Source organism: Pocillopora damicornis, chromosome 13, assembly GCF_964200805.1.
Source record: "Pocillopora damicornis chromosome 13, jaPocDami1.2, whole genome shotgun sequence".
NCBI lineage: Eukaryota > Metazoa > Cnidaria > Anthozoa > Scleractinia > Pocilloporidae > Pocillopora > Pocillopora damicornis.
This window is the reverse complement of record NC_142682.1, coordinates 9,130,390-9,151,878: the sequence shown is the minus strand read 5'-3', so window position 1 is coordinate 9,151,878 and position 21,489 is coordinate 9,130,390. Positions and strand designations below refer to the sequence as shown.

Genomic DNA, 21,489 nt, shown 5'->3' with positions numbered 1-21,489 from the left:
CAACCGCATCCCACGTGTCAGAATGGAAGTAAACAGACTTAAATGGTCTTTCCATTAACACACACAAGAATCAGGTGCTGAACGATTGTTAATGACAAACTAGTAGGGGGATTTAAGAGGCATGTCAGAAAACGGTCAAGATTCCTCAAACACCCATCAGGACTCCATACTGTTGTCTTTGCTACAACGTAGCATAAAAGCAAAGGAATATTCTCATTCGCCGTATAGTAAGTTTCGTGTTGGTGCAGCCTTGTTGACCGACACAGGAGAAATCATAGATGGCTGTAATGTGGAAAATGCAAGTTATGGTTTGTCGATCTGTGCAGAGAGAACTGCTCTGGTCAAAGCTGTTAGTATGGGGTTTAAAAAATTCCCAGCGGTTGCCGTAAGTACTGATATGGAAGAGTTTATCGCTCCTTGTGGAGCGTGCAGACAATTTATTTCTGAGTTCGGATCAAGTTGTGACGTGTATCTTGTGAAGTCGGATTTATCTTATAAGAAAATCAATATTTCAGAGCTGTTACCATTAGCATTCACATCTGCAGAGTTAGAGAGGGCAAGCATAACAAAATAACATTGATTTACCACAATTTCTTGGACAAAGACAGCGGGAACGGACAATTGCGCAACATGATCCCCGGCGTTTGGTCTACCTGGATATTCTCACGTGGGTTTCACTAAGTATTGTTTCCAAAGAGAAGCGGGTTTATGAGGCAGATTAAAACAAATTACAGCAGTATTGCTTTCATTTATATTATACTAAGTACTTCTTCAACAAAGCGAAGGGCTTGTCTTTTAAACGAATGCTAACTTTTCACGCTGTTTTGGGAAATCAATGTACAGGATCGATATAATTACACGAGCCCTTACTTTTGTTATCCAACTGAATTGAGTACAGTACGAATAACACGCCAATGGATATTGTTCGGTTATTTTTGCATTTGGTTATTTAGCACTGCAAAAAGACTTGTTTGATAAGAAATCCATAAAAATAATATAAAGAAGTTAATAAACAACTTATTAGACGTTTTGGTGTGTTGTATCGCTGAGTATTTCTACTCGTTGTTGCGAATCAAAATACAAACAAATGTGTTACACCAAAAAAGTATTTTGACCTTGTAATTAATTTTTATAAGAGTGTTAGAATTTATGTTTATAAAAGAGGGTCTGCTATTAAAATGATTGGCACAATATATATTTGAGGGTATTTCAGAAGAAATGTGTATTTTAGCCCAATTTGGAAGAGCTACTTCCATAGATGAAGCTTTTAACATAGTCATCTTTTTGTTATTCTTATTAAAACCACAATTAATGAGTGTGTTCAAAAAAAGTGTCATTCTTAGTAATTAAATTCGTAAGCTCTTGTGAAACAGTACATGGATTAATTGGAATAGTGACAAGTTAGTTGAAAAAGAAGGAAAAGAGAAATACTTGTTGTAGATGAGTGGTGGACACCAGTATATGAATGAATGAATGTGTATTTATATACCGCACATATCACATACTGTCTCAAGGCGGTTTACAATTCTAATTGAGTGAGATCAAACGTCAGCTTGTAAAGGCGCCTCTGGCTGCCGCTATCAGTCCATATTTGATCTCACTCACCCACCCAGCCTATGCATGAAATGTACAATGAAACAACAGATAGACCACCACACCGGGAACTACGCCCCCTACTCTTTTCGACAAGTGTGTGGGTTCTTTAACGTCCCCTCCTGACCATGTAACACTGAAGATGTAGGAGACAGGGCCTACGGTTTATAGTCCTTATCCGAGAAGACTTGAATGTCTAACCATTTGCTGGTACAATTACAAAGGCAGCACATTCTCCTCAGTTATTTTAAGACCCTGAGTGTTGGTCCGGTCTGGGGCTCGAACCCTCGACCTCCCGCACAGCAGACTGGCGCTCTACCAACTGAGCTAACCAGGCGTATATGTGAAAGTTCATTTCAAAAAATAGACAAGATTGGACCAGTTGGCAATGTAGTGGACAAAACAGGTCAAGATGTATTTCACATCCTTAAAAAGCTTTAGTGTGAATAAACATGAAATCTTTGGAAAACAACACGTATTGGCATTAACCCTTTAACTCAGATCAAGATAACTTTTACCTGATATATGTGAGAACTCTCGTGACCTGTTTGCTTGATAGTGGGTGGATATTGTCGGGAGAAGTTACATGTGAATCACTTCTGGGAGTTAAAGGGTTAACACAATATTCAACAAGCAACTCCTAAAATGCAAGAACCCTTCTGAAGTCACGTAATTCAGTTTTTAATTTTAAGTATAAAGTTTTTGTCTAAGGAACACAGAGATACTCTTTAAAGGATGTATCATTGCTTTTATTGATTTGATAGCCTTTAATTTAGAGCCTGGTATTCATTAGCATATTCCCTTTTCAGTTTGAGCTCAAACAGGATAATTTTTGATCAAGAAGGAAAAGAGTCTCTGAAAGCAGGCAACACATCCATCTATTCTATTAATCACACCTGATGGTAAAGGAAATGCTGTTTTTCTGGACAGTACATCTCGCAGAAAACCTACCAAACAGTCACTAAAGACTTTCAGGACAAAACCATTGCTTACTTGGGAGCTGGGAACTGAAAGGCTTAATCCACATTGAATAAATAGTAAGAAATCTAATGATAAGTGAGTGTCATGCAAATGAAGCTGATGGGCCACCATTATCAGAGAGGATGTTTTGGCTTAGATTGTCTACTTGAACTGCTCCTGTATCCTTTTCCAAGTTACTGTACATCATTCAGTCATTTTCCATAATAAATCCCCACCAGTGAGAGGTCCTTTGGATTCATAAAGTGTAGTTGACAAGGTTGTTATGGACTGTATACTGTAGACTTCACAAAGATGACATAAAAATCTAACTCCTTTATAGCCTGACATTGACCAAAATCCTAAACTTGGCTCTCCAATCTAAGAAGCTGTCCAGGAAGAAACAATAAAGAAAAATCAAAATATATTGGCAAAAAAAAGTTCAAATAGCTAACAACAATGAAAAAAGAGAGTAGTCATTACCTCCTGCTCTTGATCCTTTTCCTTTGACTTGAGTTCTTCAAGAACTTTCTCAAATCGTAGCTATACAAAGAAAAAATTAAGGTCATATGAACCTTCACGGAATGAACAAACTAATTCGATCCATTTGCTACACCCATCCCCTCTTTGATGTTTTTCTTATCCCTCTATTGACTTCTCTGTGTTTTTAACCTTTATTCCTCTTTCTACATCTTTTTGTGGCTGTGATTATCCATCCAATTGGCCAGTTACTGTTGCAAAAGTTCACAAGAAAATATAAATGAGAATGGAAAATCTACACAATGAAGTGGAAGGATCTACCCATTTTACAATTACATTTCTTTGCATTCTTCATTCTGGTTCATTCCATCTCAACCCTAGTTAGCTGGGCCAGCCAAATTAAGCCTATTTGAGCTCATCAAGAAACTAGTCAATGAGTTTCAGGTCCAAAAAAAAGCCTTTTTTTCATAAATGAAGGGTTTACCCATTACACTGAGATACAGGAAACTAAATGAAAAATTAAATCTTCACTACAAGGTTCCTAATTATATGACATTATATGACAAAGACTGCCAAGAACAGAGTCCTGACATGGTACCTTGAGAAATAAGTTAGAGGCTTCTTTCACCCTAGTTTCCTGCTCTGTTATAGTTGCCCTGATCTCATTAAGCTTCTCTCTTGCAGAATGTATCTCAGACTTAGAATTGTCTTTACCTACTGCAAATTAGATAAAAAGAAAAAACAAGCTTCAAAGTACATGGTTCAAGGGCAGCTTTCAAACCACCTTCCTGCTTTATTAACAAGTTTTTAACAGTTATCACTGGGATTTACCATCTGAACAACAGTGATGTCTAATGTTGCAACCAAAGATTAAAAACAAGGAAGTGGGCCAAGTATGACATTAAAACTGGGAATACTGGTATATCAGAGAGACAAATATAACCAGGAAGTTACAAATTAAAGACCCTTCCACAAAGTGGCCAAAGAAATCCACTTAAAATTAACTATAGATATATAGTTAATATGTAAATTAACTACTTGTTTCTCAAATGAACAGCCTCACAAGGAAACCACAACATGTTTCCATTTTGTTGATTGATTTGATTTTGCTGTTTGGCAAAAGTAGACTTACCATTTAATTCATTTGTATCATCTTCAATGTCTACATTAACATTTAAATCATCTGCATCATCTTCCTGTGTATCAGCAGCATCCTCATCACCTTCTGGCTCTTCATCACTACTTGCTTCTTGGAGAATGGCAAACAGTTCATTCCTGTCCTCGTCTTCACTACCTCCATCTTGCTCCTCAGTTTGTGTTAAAGATAGAGGTGAAGGCATTGAGGTGTTCAGTAATTCAGCATCTGATACAAGACTACACCAATACAATTCAATCAACATTAAACTTTAGTACCAGCAAGAAAAATACCTCCCTGAAAAAGATATGGTACTTACAGCACACTAAACTAACAAATTTGATTATGGTTAAATTGCTCTGTTATATCACACACTTAAGAAAGCAGTTTCCTTCTGCTCACTCCATGGAGTGGGGGGGTTACAACATCTGAAATATTTCATAATTTAACAATTATATCTATGCAAAACATGTGTTCTTGTATGTGATAATGTAGCACTTACCTTTCATCTTGTTTCTCTTCATCTTGTAAGACCTCAAAACATACAGAAAGTCAAGAAACAATATTCTACAATTGTAAATAAAATACAGAAAAGCCTTCTTTGTTACCATACCGCCAGTAACTGTTGTATTTATAGATGACCCCATTAGATAACCTTGAATACTGGTGAGAAACTTTTCCAAGCCCCCCACAAAAATCATAAGGCACAAGACATGGGGAACTGTGTTGGCTAATAAAGTAGCTACAGAGTCCTTGAAACACCCATGCCTAGGGATCCACATATTGGAAAAATACTGGGTGGATAAATCTCTGGCAGACATAAAATTTGATCATCTTTTCCTCTTGGAGACTGTTCATGAATATCATAGTCTTAAATCTGCTTGGTAATTTAAAGTAAATCCACAGGATAAGTTAATTTGATGGAAAGGATATTCACATGAGAGGCACTCAAATCAGTCCTCAACAAACGCTTGACCTCCTTTTCAACTTCTGGTGACTCCACAATCTATTGAAAACAAAATTCATTGGTTTAAAGCTTAATGCATAACCCCTACATGTTACAAAAAAATAATTAATTTAACATTGCAGGGAAAGAGTCACAAATTTAAAGTGCTAGGCAGTTTTCAAAATAATTATTTTATAGAGGCCTTAAGCTCATATGTTGTACACAGAATCTAGTATTACTGAGTATCACATATTGTCATACGCTGATATTTTCTGTGAAACTAAGCAGTAGGAAACACAGCAATGAGCATGCTAAAAACTGTTAAAAAACTATTCCACACCTTTGACCTCTCATCAGCCTCCCATCAGCCCCTTCATACCCATGTTTGCATGATATGGTGATGCATGCTTTATTGCACTCAACAAAACAATACGCTGAGATTATTGAAATGGGTAGTTCATACTATATTAATTATTTACTAGTCCATTATCAATTTTAATGTGTCTTACTACCACAAGAACAGACCTTTTTCTTAGCAGTTTTTCGAAATCGTCGTTTGCGTACATTCTTCAGTGGACCAGTAACTTGAAGGATTAAAAGATTCACTTAAGTTAGTGCGTTTAACAATTTCAGCAAAGCATCAGAGATATTACTGAAGTTGCTCAAGTTATTCAAACATCAGTCATTCAATCTACCACAACAGTTCTTTTATGAGTCCTTCCACATGAAAGCTCAGGCAACTCAGTCATCAATAAATAATCATAAATGAACATACTTCCATGATTCCAAATAAATCTCTTGGACTCCTTCTTAGGAGAAATATCTTCATCATCCGTTTGGTTATCATCCTCACAGCAAACTAACATCTAAAAAGCAAATAACAAGAAAAGTGCCTTATATATGGATGTATATTAGTGTATATACAATTACAGGTATCTACAGAACTTAATATGTACTCTGTAACACTCAAAAAGTATTCAGAGATTAGAATTTATATAACCAAAAGTTACCACTTACAGTTCTACACACAAATGAAATATAACTTGGCTGATCAGTTATCAACTGGGAAGTGATAATTCTGAATGGCAGATGGCCCTATTTTGAGACATCAGCATTTTAAAATTCATCTCCCAATCACTTTAAAAAAGGGTAGCACGTATGCAAACGCATCAGGTTTCCACACATCTGACACAAGATCTTAAGAGGAGGTGGTCAGAGCTTACAAACTCCAGGTTGGTGAAATTCAGAGTAGTTGAAACCTGACTATATGCAGACATACCCACACAGTTTAGGTCAAGTGACCATCTTTTCTTTTTTACAATCTTGATGAACACAGAGATTTTTATAAGTTGCAACCTTAGTACCTGACAGATATCTGCTGTCTTGTAAAAGCTCCTATTGTCCACTGTCTTGTGGGATTCTATCACACATGGCAGATCTACTAACTATCAAAAAAAGAGGCATGTGAGAACATTAACAATTTTCAGATGCAGTAAAAGGCTACTACTATCAGGGCAATACAAAGTTATTCTCCAAGTTTTGATCATACACAAAGTCAAAGTCATGTTTTTTTTTTATAAAACACTCTTCCAGAGACTAATCAGTCCCCAACTTACTGCCATATCATTACCAGTAAAATGAAATTTTTGTCCCAAAACATATCAGATTTGGAAAGTTTGGGGATTTCTGAAAGCTTTGGCATATACATCTGGACGTTTACTCATTTTTGCAGCATCTTCAACAAACAAAACAAAAATAGATAAAAACTTAAGCAATAATCAGATAAAATTAGAAGGTACAATCTTACTTTAGCTGATAGGGCTGCCCCATCAAATCTCACTGTTGCATGCCTGAAGTCAGCTGTAGAAATATCAAAAATAAGCAATGCCTCATTAGACTGAACTTATGACATTCACTGACTTGAAACATAACAAACATGGCTCTCTCAAATATAGTTAGTTATTAAAAACACTGGACACAGAGCCGTCTCTATCCATATAATTCATCTAGGAAATCATAAATGCTTTGAATATATTTAAATGAAAACAAACTGTATATTACATTGATTTCTATTTATATTCCAGCACTAGTTTAGGACAGTGAATTGATAAATAACAAGAATAAATAGAACATAAATTGATAAAATTTCAACTTGTCAATCAAAATCAAGGAGTATCATTTTTGTGTTTTCAATTCATCAATCAATAAATCATCACAACCCTTCAACTCCAAGAAGTGATTGATGTGTAACTTCTCCCTACTATATCCATACATCATTCAGCAAACAGGTAATGAGAATAATCAAACCTATCAGGTGGAAGTTGTTATTTTGATCTGACACCAAATTTTTGTCACTTATTTACAAGGAAATATGTAGCGACTAAAGGAGAGGATTAACAAATCAGATCTTAGGAGCTAAAGGGTTAAAAAAAGATCAATTTTCAAATATGGAAAAGAAGTCTTAATACTGTGATTTACTGAGTATCAGTAAATTGTGTTAATTGCTTTAATTTTATTAAGTAATATCCTAAGCAACTAACAGTCACTTGTAAATACAACTTACAACAACGGTCACATAATTTACTGTAAACTGACCTTGAAGTTCAATTGAAAGTCTATCCTTCAGTGTACCGTTTTGGATTGCAAGACGCAGAGGAGAGGCATATGCCTAGTGATTAAACAAAAAATGTTTGGCCTATCTCATTACATGGTTAAAGTTTCTAATTAGAGAGAGGAGCTGGAAAGATTTTTGTATAATCCCAAACCCTTTAAAAACAAAGCCTTGGTCCCAAGATGAGTCGTTGTTTTCTCTAGCAAAGAACTGCATGCATAGTGAAGTCTAGGGTTCAACCTAAGTCTAATCAAGGAGTCCATTAAAATTTGACAAAAGATAGGAAAACTCCACAAATAATTCAATAACTACAAATTCTGGTTACTTATTCGTTAGGATTAATGGTAAATACGAGTAATAAAGATGCTTTTTCCCTGTGCAAACACCTTTCTGGAGGACCCTCCCTATACATCTAGTTGATCCCACTTAGGTCCATATTGGAAGCTCAGTAAAATAATTTCGTGGTGGCCTGCCCAATTTTTGACAAGGTAAGATTTAACCTGTCTTTATCATGGCTATGAGGTTAAACTATATTCACCGACTAATTTTACCTGAGGAACACGTAAAATAACCTGGTTTTCTAATTCGCTTCCGTCACTCCGTGACTTCGAGGGCACCTGAGACATGGTGGTCAGTCCGCTATTACTCAAGTCTGGGAAGTATGCTTTCCAGTGCCCCAGCCGAGTATGTGTCACGCAAAGGCTTACTTTAAGAACTGAGATCGGACTACGGGGATCAGGGAACACTTGATGCGTAATAAGGTTGTCATGAGCAATTTCCTCCTCATTATTTCAAGGCTGAAGTAAACGAGAAGAAGAAAAAAATATAACATGAGAGGAACATTTGCTCAGGGTTTTAAACTAGTGTTCGATTTTTCGTTAAAAGGCCTCCACTTCTTCTGTCAATAATGATTAACTCAGTTGCGAATAATTTGCCTCTAACTTCATTGAAAAGTCCTTTCAAAGCGACCTTTACTCTCATTTTTTCAAATTTTCTGTAGTGACTGCGACCATTTTCACAAATCATCGCCGAGAATTTGACAATTTGGTTTGTTCCATGTTTCCCCACCACGTCTTACTTACCGCCAGTATTCTAACGATGAGTTTAAGAACAAACAAACAAACAGTAGACCACAAATCTATTCTCCGGACGGGGACCAAAAGCCGTAAGTAACTTAATACAATATCAAAGACTGATTTTGGAAATTACTTTGAATCACCTTGCAGTAAGAAAATTTTGATATAATTTTATTTTGTGGGCTTTAAAGTTTGAGGATACAGATTATCAAATATGCAGTAACAAATGAATTGCTGAAGAACAACCTGAAGAAATCGGTCATTTTCAAGATGACATGAAAACGACTTTTTTTTCTATCTTTCTGTGTCATTTAATTACATGGCATCGATTTCCGTCGATAGTTTTGCCCAGGTTGTTTCGTCTCATGAATGATTCCATCTCTGGCACTGACACAAAAACCCGGAAACCGAGATATAGGTATCTGCAGTCTCCCTAAACCATACCATCATTTGTTTTGGAGCTAGACCAATCATTTTTTCTCTTGTTGTCCTATGCTCACGAAAATGAATTCAATTATCATATTGTATTTTTTTGTTTCGAATCTATAAATACAACAATGACTCCCTCGTTTTACTTTCACCCATTTATTTTTCCATTGCTTTTTGATAGTTTAGGTTACACGCAAACTGTCGCAGAACTAGAACGAATGGGGGTCGGTTGGTTCAATGTTCTCCAGAATTCGGTAAGTAGCGAAGTTCGTCAGATTATCATTTGCTACAGGCTCTCACCATGCGACACTTCAGTGCCAAGAGTTTGCTCTATTTGAAGTCGATCTTTTTCTTTTAGTTTTTCAATGCAATGGGGAGACAAATTTTGATAGATTAACTTCGGAAAAAATTTGACTTTAGACGTTCACAGCCAGCTATCTTGGTTTGACATTGATTTTCTTCTGGCAGTGTTTAGAGATAACTTGTAACAGAAGAACTAAGGCGAATTATGAAGGAAGCACATGTCTTCTAATCGATTTAACTTACACTCGATGTAGTACAACCGACAAAATTTCGTTATTCCTCTTTGCTCTCGGGTTCCTGATAGGTCATAAGTTATGTTTCCAGGGCCCAGGGACTCCTGATGTTTCACATTCTCAATGACATCACTCACATTGTTGAAAATACGCATCAAAAGGTAAAAGATTGTCTCTCTCTTTTTTTTGCTTCTTTGTATCGGAATTTAAAATGCAACGTCAGAGTCAGAAGTACTGAGCTTATATTTTAGACTGCTCTGATTCTGTGGATGCAGACGACCTCACATTGAAAAAAGCTACAGGGGAACTTCACCAGGTTTTAGTGTAAACGAAATTTTCTTTTCATTGTACATAAAGAAATTCATGCTTACTTGCCAGATAAACAGGCAGCTGTGTTTATTGAAAAAAAAAGCTGAGATAATACGAGCACCCTGGTAGATCAAAAACCTATCGTTTATTGCACCTATAGAAAATATAAACATTTAAGTTTATTTTGTAAAAGCAGTAAACCGCAGTTTCTATCAGTTTACCAGAGTGATAACACACAAAGTCGAGAGAACACGAGCCAAGTTTATAAACCACTCGTCGCTGGTTCATGATTTACAAATTTTTTTCGTGTTCTGCCAACATCCTGTGTGGGTCATTACGCCAGTAAATTGGTAGAGAGTACCGTCCATTGCTTGACTAACAGATAAGTTTTCCACCAGTGAAAGTGAAATACAGTAACATTGAATAACACAAGGACAGACAAATAAAATCACAGCAACAAACTTTTTCATCGGGCGACTGAAAAGACTTAACAAAGATGAGTTTTCATAGCTGCATTCGCAGCCTTCCTATATAATTAATTGCAAACGTTTAATCATTATTACAAGAGATATTATATCAATATAAGTCAAAACTTAAGGGGAAATAACCAAGAGATGTCCAACATTATTTTCCTCTTACAGTCGACGAATTGTTTAAGTTTAGGCATGAAAATTAACTATCGGTTTGTAAATATCATTTTCTCAGACGAAGGGTTTACGGTGGAAACGTCAACTAACATTATCAACTTAGTTGATAAAACCAAATTATCTTGATATACCGCAACTGACACAGCACTGTAGTTTTTTTTAGAAACTTACCCCTTTATTCATCTCTCGATTTTTAGATTTACTATGACCAACTGCAGAGTACCTCGCAACTAAGCAACCTCCTTCTCCTACGCTAATAAGGAAGTCGATCCTCGAAAGTTATTGCCCAGGTCACTCTGCAGTTATCCCGACGATTCCGTCTTCAAACGATTTCAGAGAATTTCTTGATTTTCTCTCAGCGCGCCATATGGAGCTCTGTTTTGATTGGTCTGTTGATAGTTAGTTCCCAGGCCTTCAGTATAAGGAATAGAGGCGTTTTCAACATGGCTGCTCCACTTTGGTTCTTCAATCGCCTTGTATATGTAGTTTGAAGTATTGGTTCATAGGTTTTGGTGCCGGTATGCAGAAGCAGCCCATACCACCCGCTAGAGGTCATAAGCAAAGGATAGTAAGTTCTACCAACGTACTGTTTTAAACTTTTAAAGTGAAATTGATCGTGGAAAGATCTAGACAGAAATTGAGAAGTCCTAGCCGATGTAAGGATATCATACATTCCTCATAGCTCTTGTGTCTATTCATTTATTCGTTTATATCATTCTGTACAATGTTTTCTTCGATTCGTGCTTTGGTTCTGTAGAAGTCGTCGCTTGACCCTTAAAGGGGACGTTTGTCGAGCATCAAACCGAGGACGTTGTTCGAGAAATGTGTCGAATACTCAGTTGCATTTGAAGCCTAAGCTTTAATTTATTAATGTCAGAAAACATTTGGAGTAATCTATATGAAATATGTGTGCTCCTGGAAAACAGTGTAGGCGCATTCAGAAAAGTGAACCAACTCCAAAGTTAACTTCATTTCATCGTGTTATTATCAAAACAGAATAACTTTCAACTGCAGGGTCAACTGTTCACATCCCTTACTCACTGTTTTGAACGAAAGATTGATGAAATGCGCATTAACTCTTAATCAGGGGTTTCAATAACTTTTTCTATGTGGCTTTTGATGGTGTGTTAGGTGTCTTTGCCTGGTACATTGGCTTTAAGGCCTCTTTTCCCTTGGGAGGTTTTAGAGGCATGCTAAACAGACAGTGGTTAGAAGTCTTACAGGCAGGGGTAGACTGCCAGTAACCAGCTTTCATTAAAACCCCTGCTCTTAATGGTTGTACTTTGTCCATTAGTGTTGTGATGATCAATTGGTAGTTGATAAATGGACTGAAATTTGAATCGTTGCAAGCTACTTCCTCCTGATACTCTTTAGTGAAAAAAATTTATGCAGCAACTCCTCTCCATCTCAAAGAGGAGACAATAGTACTGAACAGATAGAAGTTTTGTCTTGGTGTGATAAACAAAGTAAGGTGAATTGTTCTTAATGTATGAGCCTGTGGCCAGCAATCAGTCAGTAGAGAAGGTCAAAGAAAGATCAGAATGGCAAAACTGTTGGGGGTCTGGAAAAGGAAAATTGGAAGGGAGGCATGTAGGCATTATCTGCATTTTCAAAACCATGCGCAATGTTTGGCAAAACAAAGGAAACAACTGGTCTATAAGATGAACTGTGTGTCTGTTTTCTGATTGATCATTTAAGGTAACAACTCATCACAGGGCTTATATTATGCAGTTCTTGGAGGAATTGCTGAAAATTTTTGATATGTTGTTGGTAGGAACACTGTGGCTGGCTGCGTAAGCAAGGTGGCAGATACAGAAACTTGAGATCAAGATGGTTTGAACTGAAAGGAGATCAGCTGTATTATTTCAGAGACAATAATGTGAGTATATGGTGAACCATGTAATTTTCCCAAAGCTATCCTATTAAACTTGGTTATCTTTGTACAGTCATACATATAGCACACAATGATTAAAGGAGGAAAGGCTTGACCCTTTACACTGTAATATCAACATGCAAGTTCTTTACACTTTTCTCTGTGCATTTCTCATGGAGAATTTGTTTAGCAATCAAGAGCTTCTTGAAGTTGGAGTCATTTCCTTTATTCTCTTGACCCAAATGTTTGATTCAGGTGTAATACCTCTGGGATAAATTAGATGCTTATCATTCTAAGGAGTTAAAGGGTTTGTTGATTACAAATGCTTATCAAGGAAAATTTTTCCTAACTGACTACTATAAATTTCATTGTACATTAGACAGGAATATTCTTTGTTTAAAGCTGATAGTGTTGTGTGTTCTCATAACCTGATGGAAAAATAGCATATTGGAATTGTAAGGAGAGGCTGCATGGTAATGACTTGTGGAAGTTAAGGGGTTACATGTGTGAAATAGTACCTATTTAGAGAGAGTCATCCAGACTTGGTGATAAAGCATGTGTTTTTTGATCAATCAAGTGCTTACTGTTAATTTATAGTTTGATATAAAAATGTGATGCTTGCTCCACCAGGATTGGACAATTTACAATCATGCGAGTACTCAGAAATATTATGATTGCTTTGTCAAACTTTTTTTGTCAGTGTTAAGATATCTGTATAACTTAGGTGTATGTTTCTTTTTCACTCTTAGGAACCAAAGACACCCATTGCTTCCATCCCTTTACCAGGAAATGAGGTTGTTAGACACCCACCTGATTCTGGAGAGCCTGGAAAATTCAAATTTGAAATTGTTTGTAAGTTTATTAGTTCTTTTCAATGGTAGTGAAAAAATGACTTCCTACATGTATTGGAGAAGTAGACAAGTTTAAAATCAGTCCATTCCTTTCTTCCCTTGTCATCTCCTTGCTTTCCTTCTTCATTCACTTCCTTCTTCCTTTTAATTTATGATCTGGTATTTTGGTCACTCTTCTTTGACTAGAATATTGTTTCCAGTTCACATAATCCAAAAGCAAAGATAAAAATATCTCTGTGAACCAGTAATCATTTTCTTGGAAATTCACTGTGTCATTGCTGTGCATGTATGCTTTCTATTGTGATTATTTATATTTCAGCTGGGAAGAACAGAGAAGGGCGACCAGTGTCAAGTAACCATGATACGTTTCTCTTGATTGCATCTTCACAACAGGAAATGGATGAATGGATTCAAGCCATAAATAGAATAATTTATGCTGTAAGTTGTGTAAAATTACTTTAAGTTAATGATAGTTATTCAGCGACAATAGTTATCTTATGATCAGGTTATTTAATCTGATTGTCAAGTCCCCTTTTCACTTCATTCCATTGCTTCAAAGAGTAACTTATCTCCTATTACATTTGCCAAAGTATTTTTGTATCATTTGGATGTTTTTGCTGCCTGTCATTTCTGTTTTAACTGCTAGTGCATTAGTGTCATGTAAGAATTTTGTTGCTTGATTACTTCCTATTTTGTTTACTTTGCTTTGTTTTTCAAAGCTTAAAATGAAACACTGAGTGACTTTTGATGAAAGAAATACTGTTTCATCTAAGATGAAAATTTTAATAAATTTCACCTTGGAAATGTTGCTCACAGAGAGAGTATCCTTGGAGTTTAGCCCCAAAATCTCACAAATGTTAAAACAATTTTGTAAAACTCTGGTATTACTTAGCGTTACATTTGAATCCAAAACTCTTAAATTGTCTTGAAAATATTACACTTCACTGACAAATGTGTTGAATTAGTTATCTATGTCAGTGTTAATAGTTGGGTGGTGTCCAATTTTCACAACTTTTTACCCCTTCACTCTCCTCACTGCAGCATTTTTTGTGCTTGTTTGGCTGATATTATGTCACATGAGATAATAGTTAGATTAATTCTTATGATTCCAAAGTTACTGTCTGCTGTTAATTTATATGTTCAACCATTTTGAGGTTTAAAGGTTTAAAACAGATAGTATGAACTAGTAGAACTCAGTTACTGTGCTACAAACAACTTTACACTTGGTCTTAATGACATATATGCTCCCCTTCAGCCTGTAGGAGGTGGAATGTTTGGTCGTAGTTTGGCTGAAACTGTCAAGTTTGAAGCCAGGCGTGGAGGAGGATATGTCCCTCTCATAGTTTCCAAATGTGTAAACTTTATCAAGACAAATGGTAAGAAAAAAGCAGGCAGTAGAGTTGAAAAGTTGAAGCTTCAAAAGGTGTTGATGTCTTTTGTTGACAGAAGAAGAGGAAATACAGGTCTAGTTCTGTTTTGGAAAGAATAAAATAACTTTATCAGACATAGTGTTGGCAAGTCGCATCATGTTTAAATGGGAGTTTTCAAAGGCGAGTGTTTGTAAAGGTTGTTATAATCAGAGGGATTTACTATCAAAATTGACCTTTTTGAATGCTTCAGCCTTTCTCCTTCAAAATATTAAAGTTCCTTATCAAAAGAGAAGTACAATTGTTTGTCTTAAGATATGGCCACATTGGATGTGGACCATAATTTTTCAACTGCATACTGCTAGTCGTCTTCAGGTGATGAGGTTGACTGAGTTAAACTTCATATGCACAAAGTGTTTCGCAAAATAGTGACCATGTTATTTGAGGCTCTTGGCCTCTAATCATCAGTATGTTTGTTTTGTCTATCACTCATTTATGATGGAAAATTTCATTGCCATTATCATTTGTTTAAAGCTTCAGAAGCTGAATGCCCTGGGATAATTTCTAGTGACATGATATATAACAAAATTGAAATTTTGAAAGAAAAGAGTGATAAAATCTGACAGAAATGGAGGGGAGGTAATTAAAAGTAGAGAATAGAAAAAAATGTTTCTTTGAAGTTGCCCCAGCCCCTAGTTACTTGAAATTTATTGTTTGTGTTCACCATTGACAATTGGTTACATGAACTTGTAAATATAAAATATTATCAATGTGAAATGTAACATACCACATTTTTCTTTTGATTTTCAAAGGTTTGTTTGAGGAGGGTTTATTTAGATTGCCAGGCCAGGCAAAAAATGTAGCAGAACTGAAGGATGCCTTTAATAGAGGTACATGATATGATGGAAACCTGTGTATAGACCATATAATATAAATTTAATGTAAATTTTCAAAATTTACACCAAAAATAAAAATCTGCATCTATATTTTAAATATGCAGGTTAAGTTCCCCCATTAGTAAATGTATATTGACCCTTAATTGTGTGTGTGTGTATGTGTGTACGCGTGTGTACACACATATCCTTGGGTACAATTATTTTTCATTGTTTGAAAGCACAATTGTCCTGTGAACAGGAGAGATTCCAGAGCTGATGAGCAACAAAGCTGAAGTTCATTCTGTGGCATCAGTGCTCAAGTCATACTTCAGAGAACTCCCTGAACCACTCATACCTTATGATTACTTTGAGGTGTTTTTAACTGCTGCAAGATGTGAGTTAAGCAATTATTACATACAAGTTTGTTTATGACATATAATGTGTTTGGTGCTCAGCCTCGTCTCAAGCAAGGTTCTTCCCATTGTCCCATAACAATATTTGTCTCTATTAAAATTCATCACTTCAAATTTTTAATTTCATTTATTTTGGTTCATTACTTCAATAATTTGAAACTTATTTCTAGGTTATCAGTGCTCCCTATGGCCTGCATTAGATTTAGATTGTGAGAAAACAAATTTAACAGAAACATCACAGTAAAACAATTATTGCTATAAGCATCAATTGCAGTATGAAGAGAATTCCAATATTAACTTCTGAACACTATATTGTAGACTGAGTCAATGTTAATTGTGATCATTAAAAGCTAACTTTGCTGGCATTTTGTTTACTAGACAGGTTCAATAGAATTTGATTAATCAAAAGCTACATGCAAAGGATCCACTAAGAAACAATTAAAATATCTTACATTGGGTAATGCTGTATTTGATTTTTCTCATGCTCTGAATTGTTGTTTCAACCAGGCCATGAAATGTACGTTGATGATGGGATCACTGCAATAAAGAAACAACTACAAACTCTTCCACTTCCAAACTATCATCTTTTAGCCTATTTGTGGTAGGTTTGGTGGAGTTGTGTTGGTGGAGCATTTTTCCACTTAAGCTTTTGTCAAGTAGCAAGTCCAACAATCTTTTGCCCAGCCTAATGTACAGGCTGTAAGGATTGGGTGCATAGTGGGTATCTTGTTTCATGTGGAAGGAGTCCTTTTGAACTATTTTTTTAAAAATTCAACATTTTCTTACCCAAATAGATTAATTGAACTTAAAAATATTCCAAACCTCCCCACCAAGATTTTACAAGTGTAATCAAATTGAAACAAAACAGAGGAAATTTCTTTATAGCAGGGCTGACCTGCTTCCTGAAAACATTCTTGGAAGAAGAGACCTTTCATAGACCAAGGAGTTATAAATCTTGGATTAAAAAATCATGTATATTTATGACTTTTTTTCATGATTTTAGAATAACAAACAAGCAATGCATTACATCGGAGAGGATTGCATACTATGATCATAAATATAAGTTTAGGCAGATGATGAAATTGGGATGGTAATGTTTTCTTCAAATATCATATTTTTACACTTTCAGTGAGCAGGTCCATGTTGTAATTAAATGTTTTGTATTTGTTGGAAACAACAACACATTTTTTGCCTTTTTTAGGCTGTGACAGCAATCTTAAACAATGATCTATATATACCATAGCTTTTTATGCTGCTTTATGCTTGATTCTCTGTCAGCTAGCAAGTCAGATGAGTATTCATTGAGTCATTACTTTTCTATTTTTTCAGTCGCTTTTTATTTGAAGTTCAAGAACACTCTGAACAAAACAAAATGGGTCCAAGGAACCTTGCAATGGTTTTTGGACCAAATATTCTGCGGTCAGGGGTAGGTTACATAATCTTCCAGAAGATTCAAAGAAGCACTCACTTTATAGTCTGAATATACACCATGTTGGAAAGCAAAAAATCTATATAAATTATGCATGTAAGCTTTTTAAAACTTGACTAAAATGGCATGAAAAAATTTCCAGTTCATGCACCAGTCCAAGATAACTCAAGTACCACTCATTATTAACAACCAGACCCTTGAGGTAACTTTAGCAAAATGATTGAATGGCTTAGACTTACAGTGCTCACCATCCACTGTGTGAAGACAGTTCTCAGGTAGACATCTAGACTAGTCTCTCATGACATTTAAATCCAGCCAACTATGCCATGCATTCCCTGTCCTCAGCAGTTGAGGTAACCCTTGAATCAAATGTAAAAGTTATTAGGGAAAATTAAATAATCACCAATTTAAGAAGCTCCTGATTGTCAAACAAATTCTCTCTATCAGTACCATGGGAAATGAAGAGAATGTGAATTCTGTGGTTGGTTCAAAAATTAAACGTTATTTTTGTGAAAATAGGCATTTGAGGTGTGAACTATTTGATCGCAAGTCTTGTTTTTCTATCAGTCAGAGGATCCTCGGGTTATGATGGAGAGCACAAACTTAGTAACAGATCTGATCAGTATCTTGATCAGAAAACATCAGTTGTTTTTCCCCGAAACTGAAGATGTACAACCCCCTGGACAGCCTACCACAAGGTAACGTAAACTTCCTTATCATTGGGCATTACTACATTATAAATGAGAAGCGATTTTGGAAGTCAGAGGAAAAGCATCGATTTAGAAGGACGGAGATCCACCGGTATCACCCACACTGTGTGGAACTTTCGAAAAGCCAGCAATCCTTTCCGTAAACTTAACGTTAGTGGACGTTTATGCGGCTGACTCCAGGTGGCTAGAAACAGTTTTATAAGACTCTGATCAGCTGTATTCAGGGAGCCTAAAAACCAGCTTTGCCTCTTTGTAGTCGAACATTTCTCACAGTTGTTGACCAGAGTATTCAAGTTTGAATTAGTGGGCGTGATATGACAATCGCTGTTCTTATGCTCATGTTATGGGGAAATTCCATTAAATAGTTTTTGAGGAAGGTCTCAAAGCTCCTAAGTGGTGCAGAATGATGATAATGCAAAGTTTATCGTTGATCTATCAGCTATGCCATGACACTGCTCATGACAAGAACCCTAACAACCAATAGCCGATAATCAGAATGCAAAATGTTAATAAAAGTTATGTTTACTCGCAATTTACAAGCTACGTGGAAAATTACAAGAATCAACACCAGCTGTAAAATAGTGAAATGGTTTGTTTTCATTTGCAGCGGCGATTTGATTGATTTTAATCCTGACTCCCTCCGGACTCAGAAAAGCGTAGACATCAGCTATCCTGATAATGAAGACGATATACGTATGTACCTAGTAAGGAGGGGAGGGGTAAGGGAGGAGTAATGAAGGAGTAGGGGAAAGGGAGGACAGGGGTGGGACATGGAGGGATGTTAAGTCAGTGATTCTAAACTTATTTACCGCCAGACACCGTAGTCGTTTTGTGTGGAGGTTGTTAAGATACCAGGTTCGCACAGGTTCGTAATGTGTAGCATCGATGATATTGAAGTTCTTCGCATTCTTCGAGCTCTTACCAGTTTTAAGCTATTCTCAGCTGTTGATTAGAATGAAAACCTCAGTGTAAGATAAAAACAATTATTAACTAAGGTGTATTCTTATCAGCGGAAATGATACCTCTAAAAAGACTAATAGAGCATTGAATCTGTTTTAGCTGAAGATCCTCGAAGCCAGGTGCTTGAATTGGAAAATGAACTAGAACTTCAGCAGCAGCAGATTAAGGATCTTCAATCAAAACTTGAACAAGAAAGGAAAGTTCGCGAAATGCTGGTGTTGCGGTTAGCAGACGAACAAAGAGCGCGGTAAGTTGTTGGCTTGGTACTTTGTACTGCTGAAGATCTTCCATCATTAGTAGAGGAATCGTGAACGCGATAACCCCTCCTCCCCCCCCCCTTCCCTGAATAAGTTCGTGTCCTTTCTTTAATCTTCTAACAAATGTTACCCTTTTAGACAAAGCAGTTGATTACCAAGTTTAAGCTGACTTTTTTAAGGGGGGAGGACAGGGAAAACAGACATGGTAAACCAGATAGTCGTTGTACTTTTTAGGGCTATAAAGAAAGAAATTTCCAAAATTAGTGACTTTTAAGCTCTCCTGCTAGTTCCTTCAGCCAGAAAAAATGTACCATTGAAATTGCTCGTTGTTTAGGGACATACATATACGTCTATAGAAACTGAAACTAAATCTGATACACGTCCACGGGACGACATACTGTTACTTTAAGGGTTTCTCGAAATTTAATCATGTTTTGAAGGTGCTTGTGTTTTGCAGCATCAAATCCATGTTCAATTTTCATGGTGGATTTTAATTGCTCCCGAAAATCTTAATGATTTGTTTCCCTTGTTCAACAGAGAGTCTGCTGAGGACCGTCTGGAAAAACTGCAAGCCGCTATGGAGGAATTTTGTGCCAAATATGGCAGTTGGGAGCCAACTAATAGTTAGACTTCATTGTGTTGACATTAGTCAATGTATGTCTCTGAAATATCTGTTGTTTCAAAAAGTTTTATCACTCAGGCCATGGCTTGCCGTACGCAATGGACGGTGTAGCAAACGGGAAAGCCACATACAAAACCCAAGATGAAGTCGCGTGAAGTTTAGATGGTTGTCTCCTTCGCAGTCGTAGTGTACTCTCACTCAGCACTCTGTGCCCCCCCCCCCCCCCGAATGTGTTGCGCGATTAAGGAACTGCATTGATGTTTAGCGTCAATGCTTCGTAGAACTTAATTTAAGTCCTGAGTGAAGTTAGATTAGTTAGAAATATTTCATTTTAATGACAAAGAGATATTGATCTGAAAATCATCATATTGCCTGATTTAATTCAGCTGATCAATCCTGAAAATTTCGAGAAACTAGACCGAATTCGATAAATGCATCGATAATCAAAATCGCTCAGAATCTCATTGTGCTAGCTAAAAAGAAAGATAGAAAGATATCTTTTTGGGGAAGAAACTCCTATTGATCGCCGTGGTTTAAAAATGTGATGGGAAAAATGAAATAAGGGAAGGATACGCGGGAAAAATGTATTTTGAGACGGTTTTAAATTTACTTTTCCTCTGCCTTTTTGTTTTTGAAAAAGAAATGCAGCCTTTAATCACTGTGTATATCTATTTTTGTACAAAAATTCTCAAGCTTATTTTATACGAAAGGTTAACTATCGATAGGGTTAATTCCTAAATGGGGTCATATAGAAATGGTTAAGACTTGTAGGGAAGTTTATTTGCAATCTTCAGCATACTCCGGAATTCTCAATTTGTAATTGCTCCTATTAACGAACACTTGTTTGTTACACGCGCCTCAATCTTACACAGTTAAACCTCCACAGGTAATCATAGCAATATTAGTTCAACTTACATGATGATTATGGCCCTAAACCCTTGCTGGAAATTTAGTCGTTCGTAACCCTTGGAATTAAAAGAGCGTCTATGTACTGGAAAGTGTGGAAGTCTTGATTTATAATAGTAATTGCACTGAATGGAGTGCAATTTAGGCTGAAATCATACGCGTGATTTCAGACCAAAATTGCACGACACTAGGTTCAATCACCACTTTATTACATCCATTTTGAAATCGCCCAAATGTAGGACTTGGTCAGTTCAAATATTTTATTGATGCAGTACTGAGCCGGTCTGAAATCAAATTCATGTCCATTTTGGGGGGGGGGGGGGGGGGGGGAATAAGAGTTAAGAAACAAAAGTGGCCAAATCTGTCACATGATACTCCTTGTCTTTCATTTTCATGCAATTTGATTGGTTACTTTAAACAAGCCTTGAAATCTGATTGGTTGTTTTGTTTTTAGTGTAGCCTCCTCGTTGGCTGGGAAAAAGATACGATTTAAAGCAAAAAATGGCG

General features: G+C 36.3%; 2 protein-coding genes across 3 annotated transcripts; one reads left to right on the top strand and one right to left on the bottom strand.

Annotated features, from left to right (window-relative positions):
• Positions 1-2,320: 2,320 nt before the first annotated feature.
• On the bottom strand, positions 2,321-8,431 carry LOC113673618 (transcription initiation factor TFIID subunit 7). 2 transcript variants are annotated; one of them, XM_027190028.2, is made up of 12 exons: positions 8,274-8,431; positions 7,707-7,779; positions 6,919-6,971; positions 6,476-6,556; positions 5,887-5,977; positions 5,637-5,695; positions 5,099-5,171; positions 4,668-4,707; positions 4,163-4,404; positions 3,629-3,747; positions 3,034-3,093; positions 2,321-2,939 (listed from the first exon to the last, which is right to left on the bottom strand). In XM_027190028.2, exons 1-12 carry the CDS (start codon positions 8,346-8,348, stop codon positions 2,913-2,915), a joined length of 993 nt encoding a protein of 330 aa, XP_027045829.1. In that variant the 5' UTR covers positions 8,349-8,431; the 3' UTR covers positions 2,321-2,912. The 2 variants fall into 2 exon arrangements, with proteins under 2 accessions (XP_027045829.1, XP_027045830.1); XM_027190029.2 differs by having other exon boundaries at positions 4,668-4,692.
• Positions 8,432-9,882: 1,451 nt separating this feature from the next.
• Positions 9,883-21,074, top strand: LOC113673595 (rho GTPase-activating protein 24). The gene is made up of 14 exons (XM_027189998.2): positions 9,883-9,924; positions 10,917-11,287; positions 12,494-12,598; positions 13,342-13,444; positions 13,763-13,881; positions 14,699-14,819; positions 15,623-15,700; positions 15,945-16,079; positions 16,606-16,699; positions 17,428-17,524; positions 18,095-18,225; positions 18,845-18,930; positions 19,297-19,444; positions 19,992-21,074. The coding sequence occupies exons 2-14, from the start codon at positions 11,240-11,242 to the stop codon at positions 20,080-20,082; spliced, it is 1,356 nt and encodes a 451-aa protein (XP_027045799.2). The 5' UTR covers positions 9,883-9,924; positions 10,917-11,239; the 3' UTR covers positions 20,083-21,074.
• Positions 21,075-21,489: the final 415 nt, after the last annotated feature.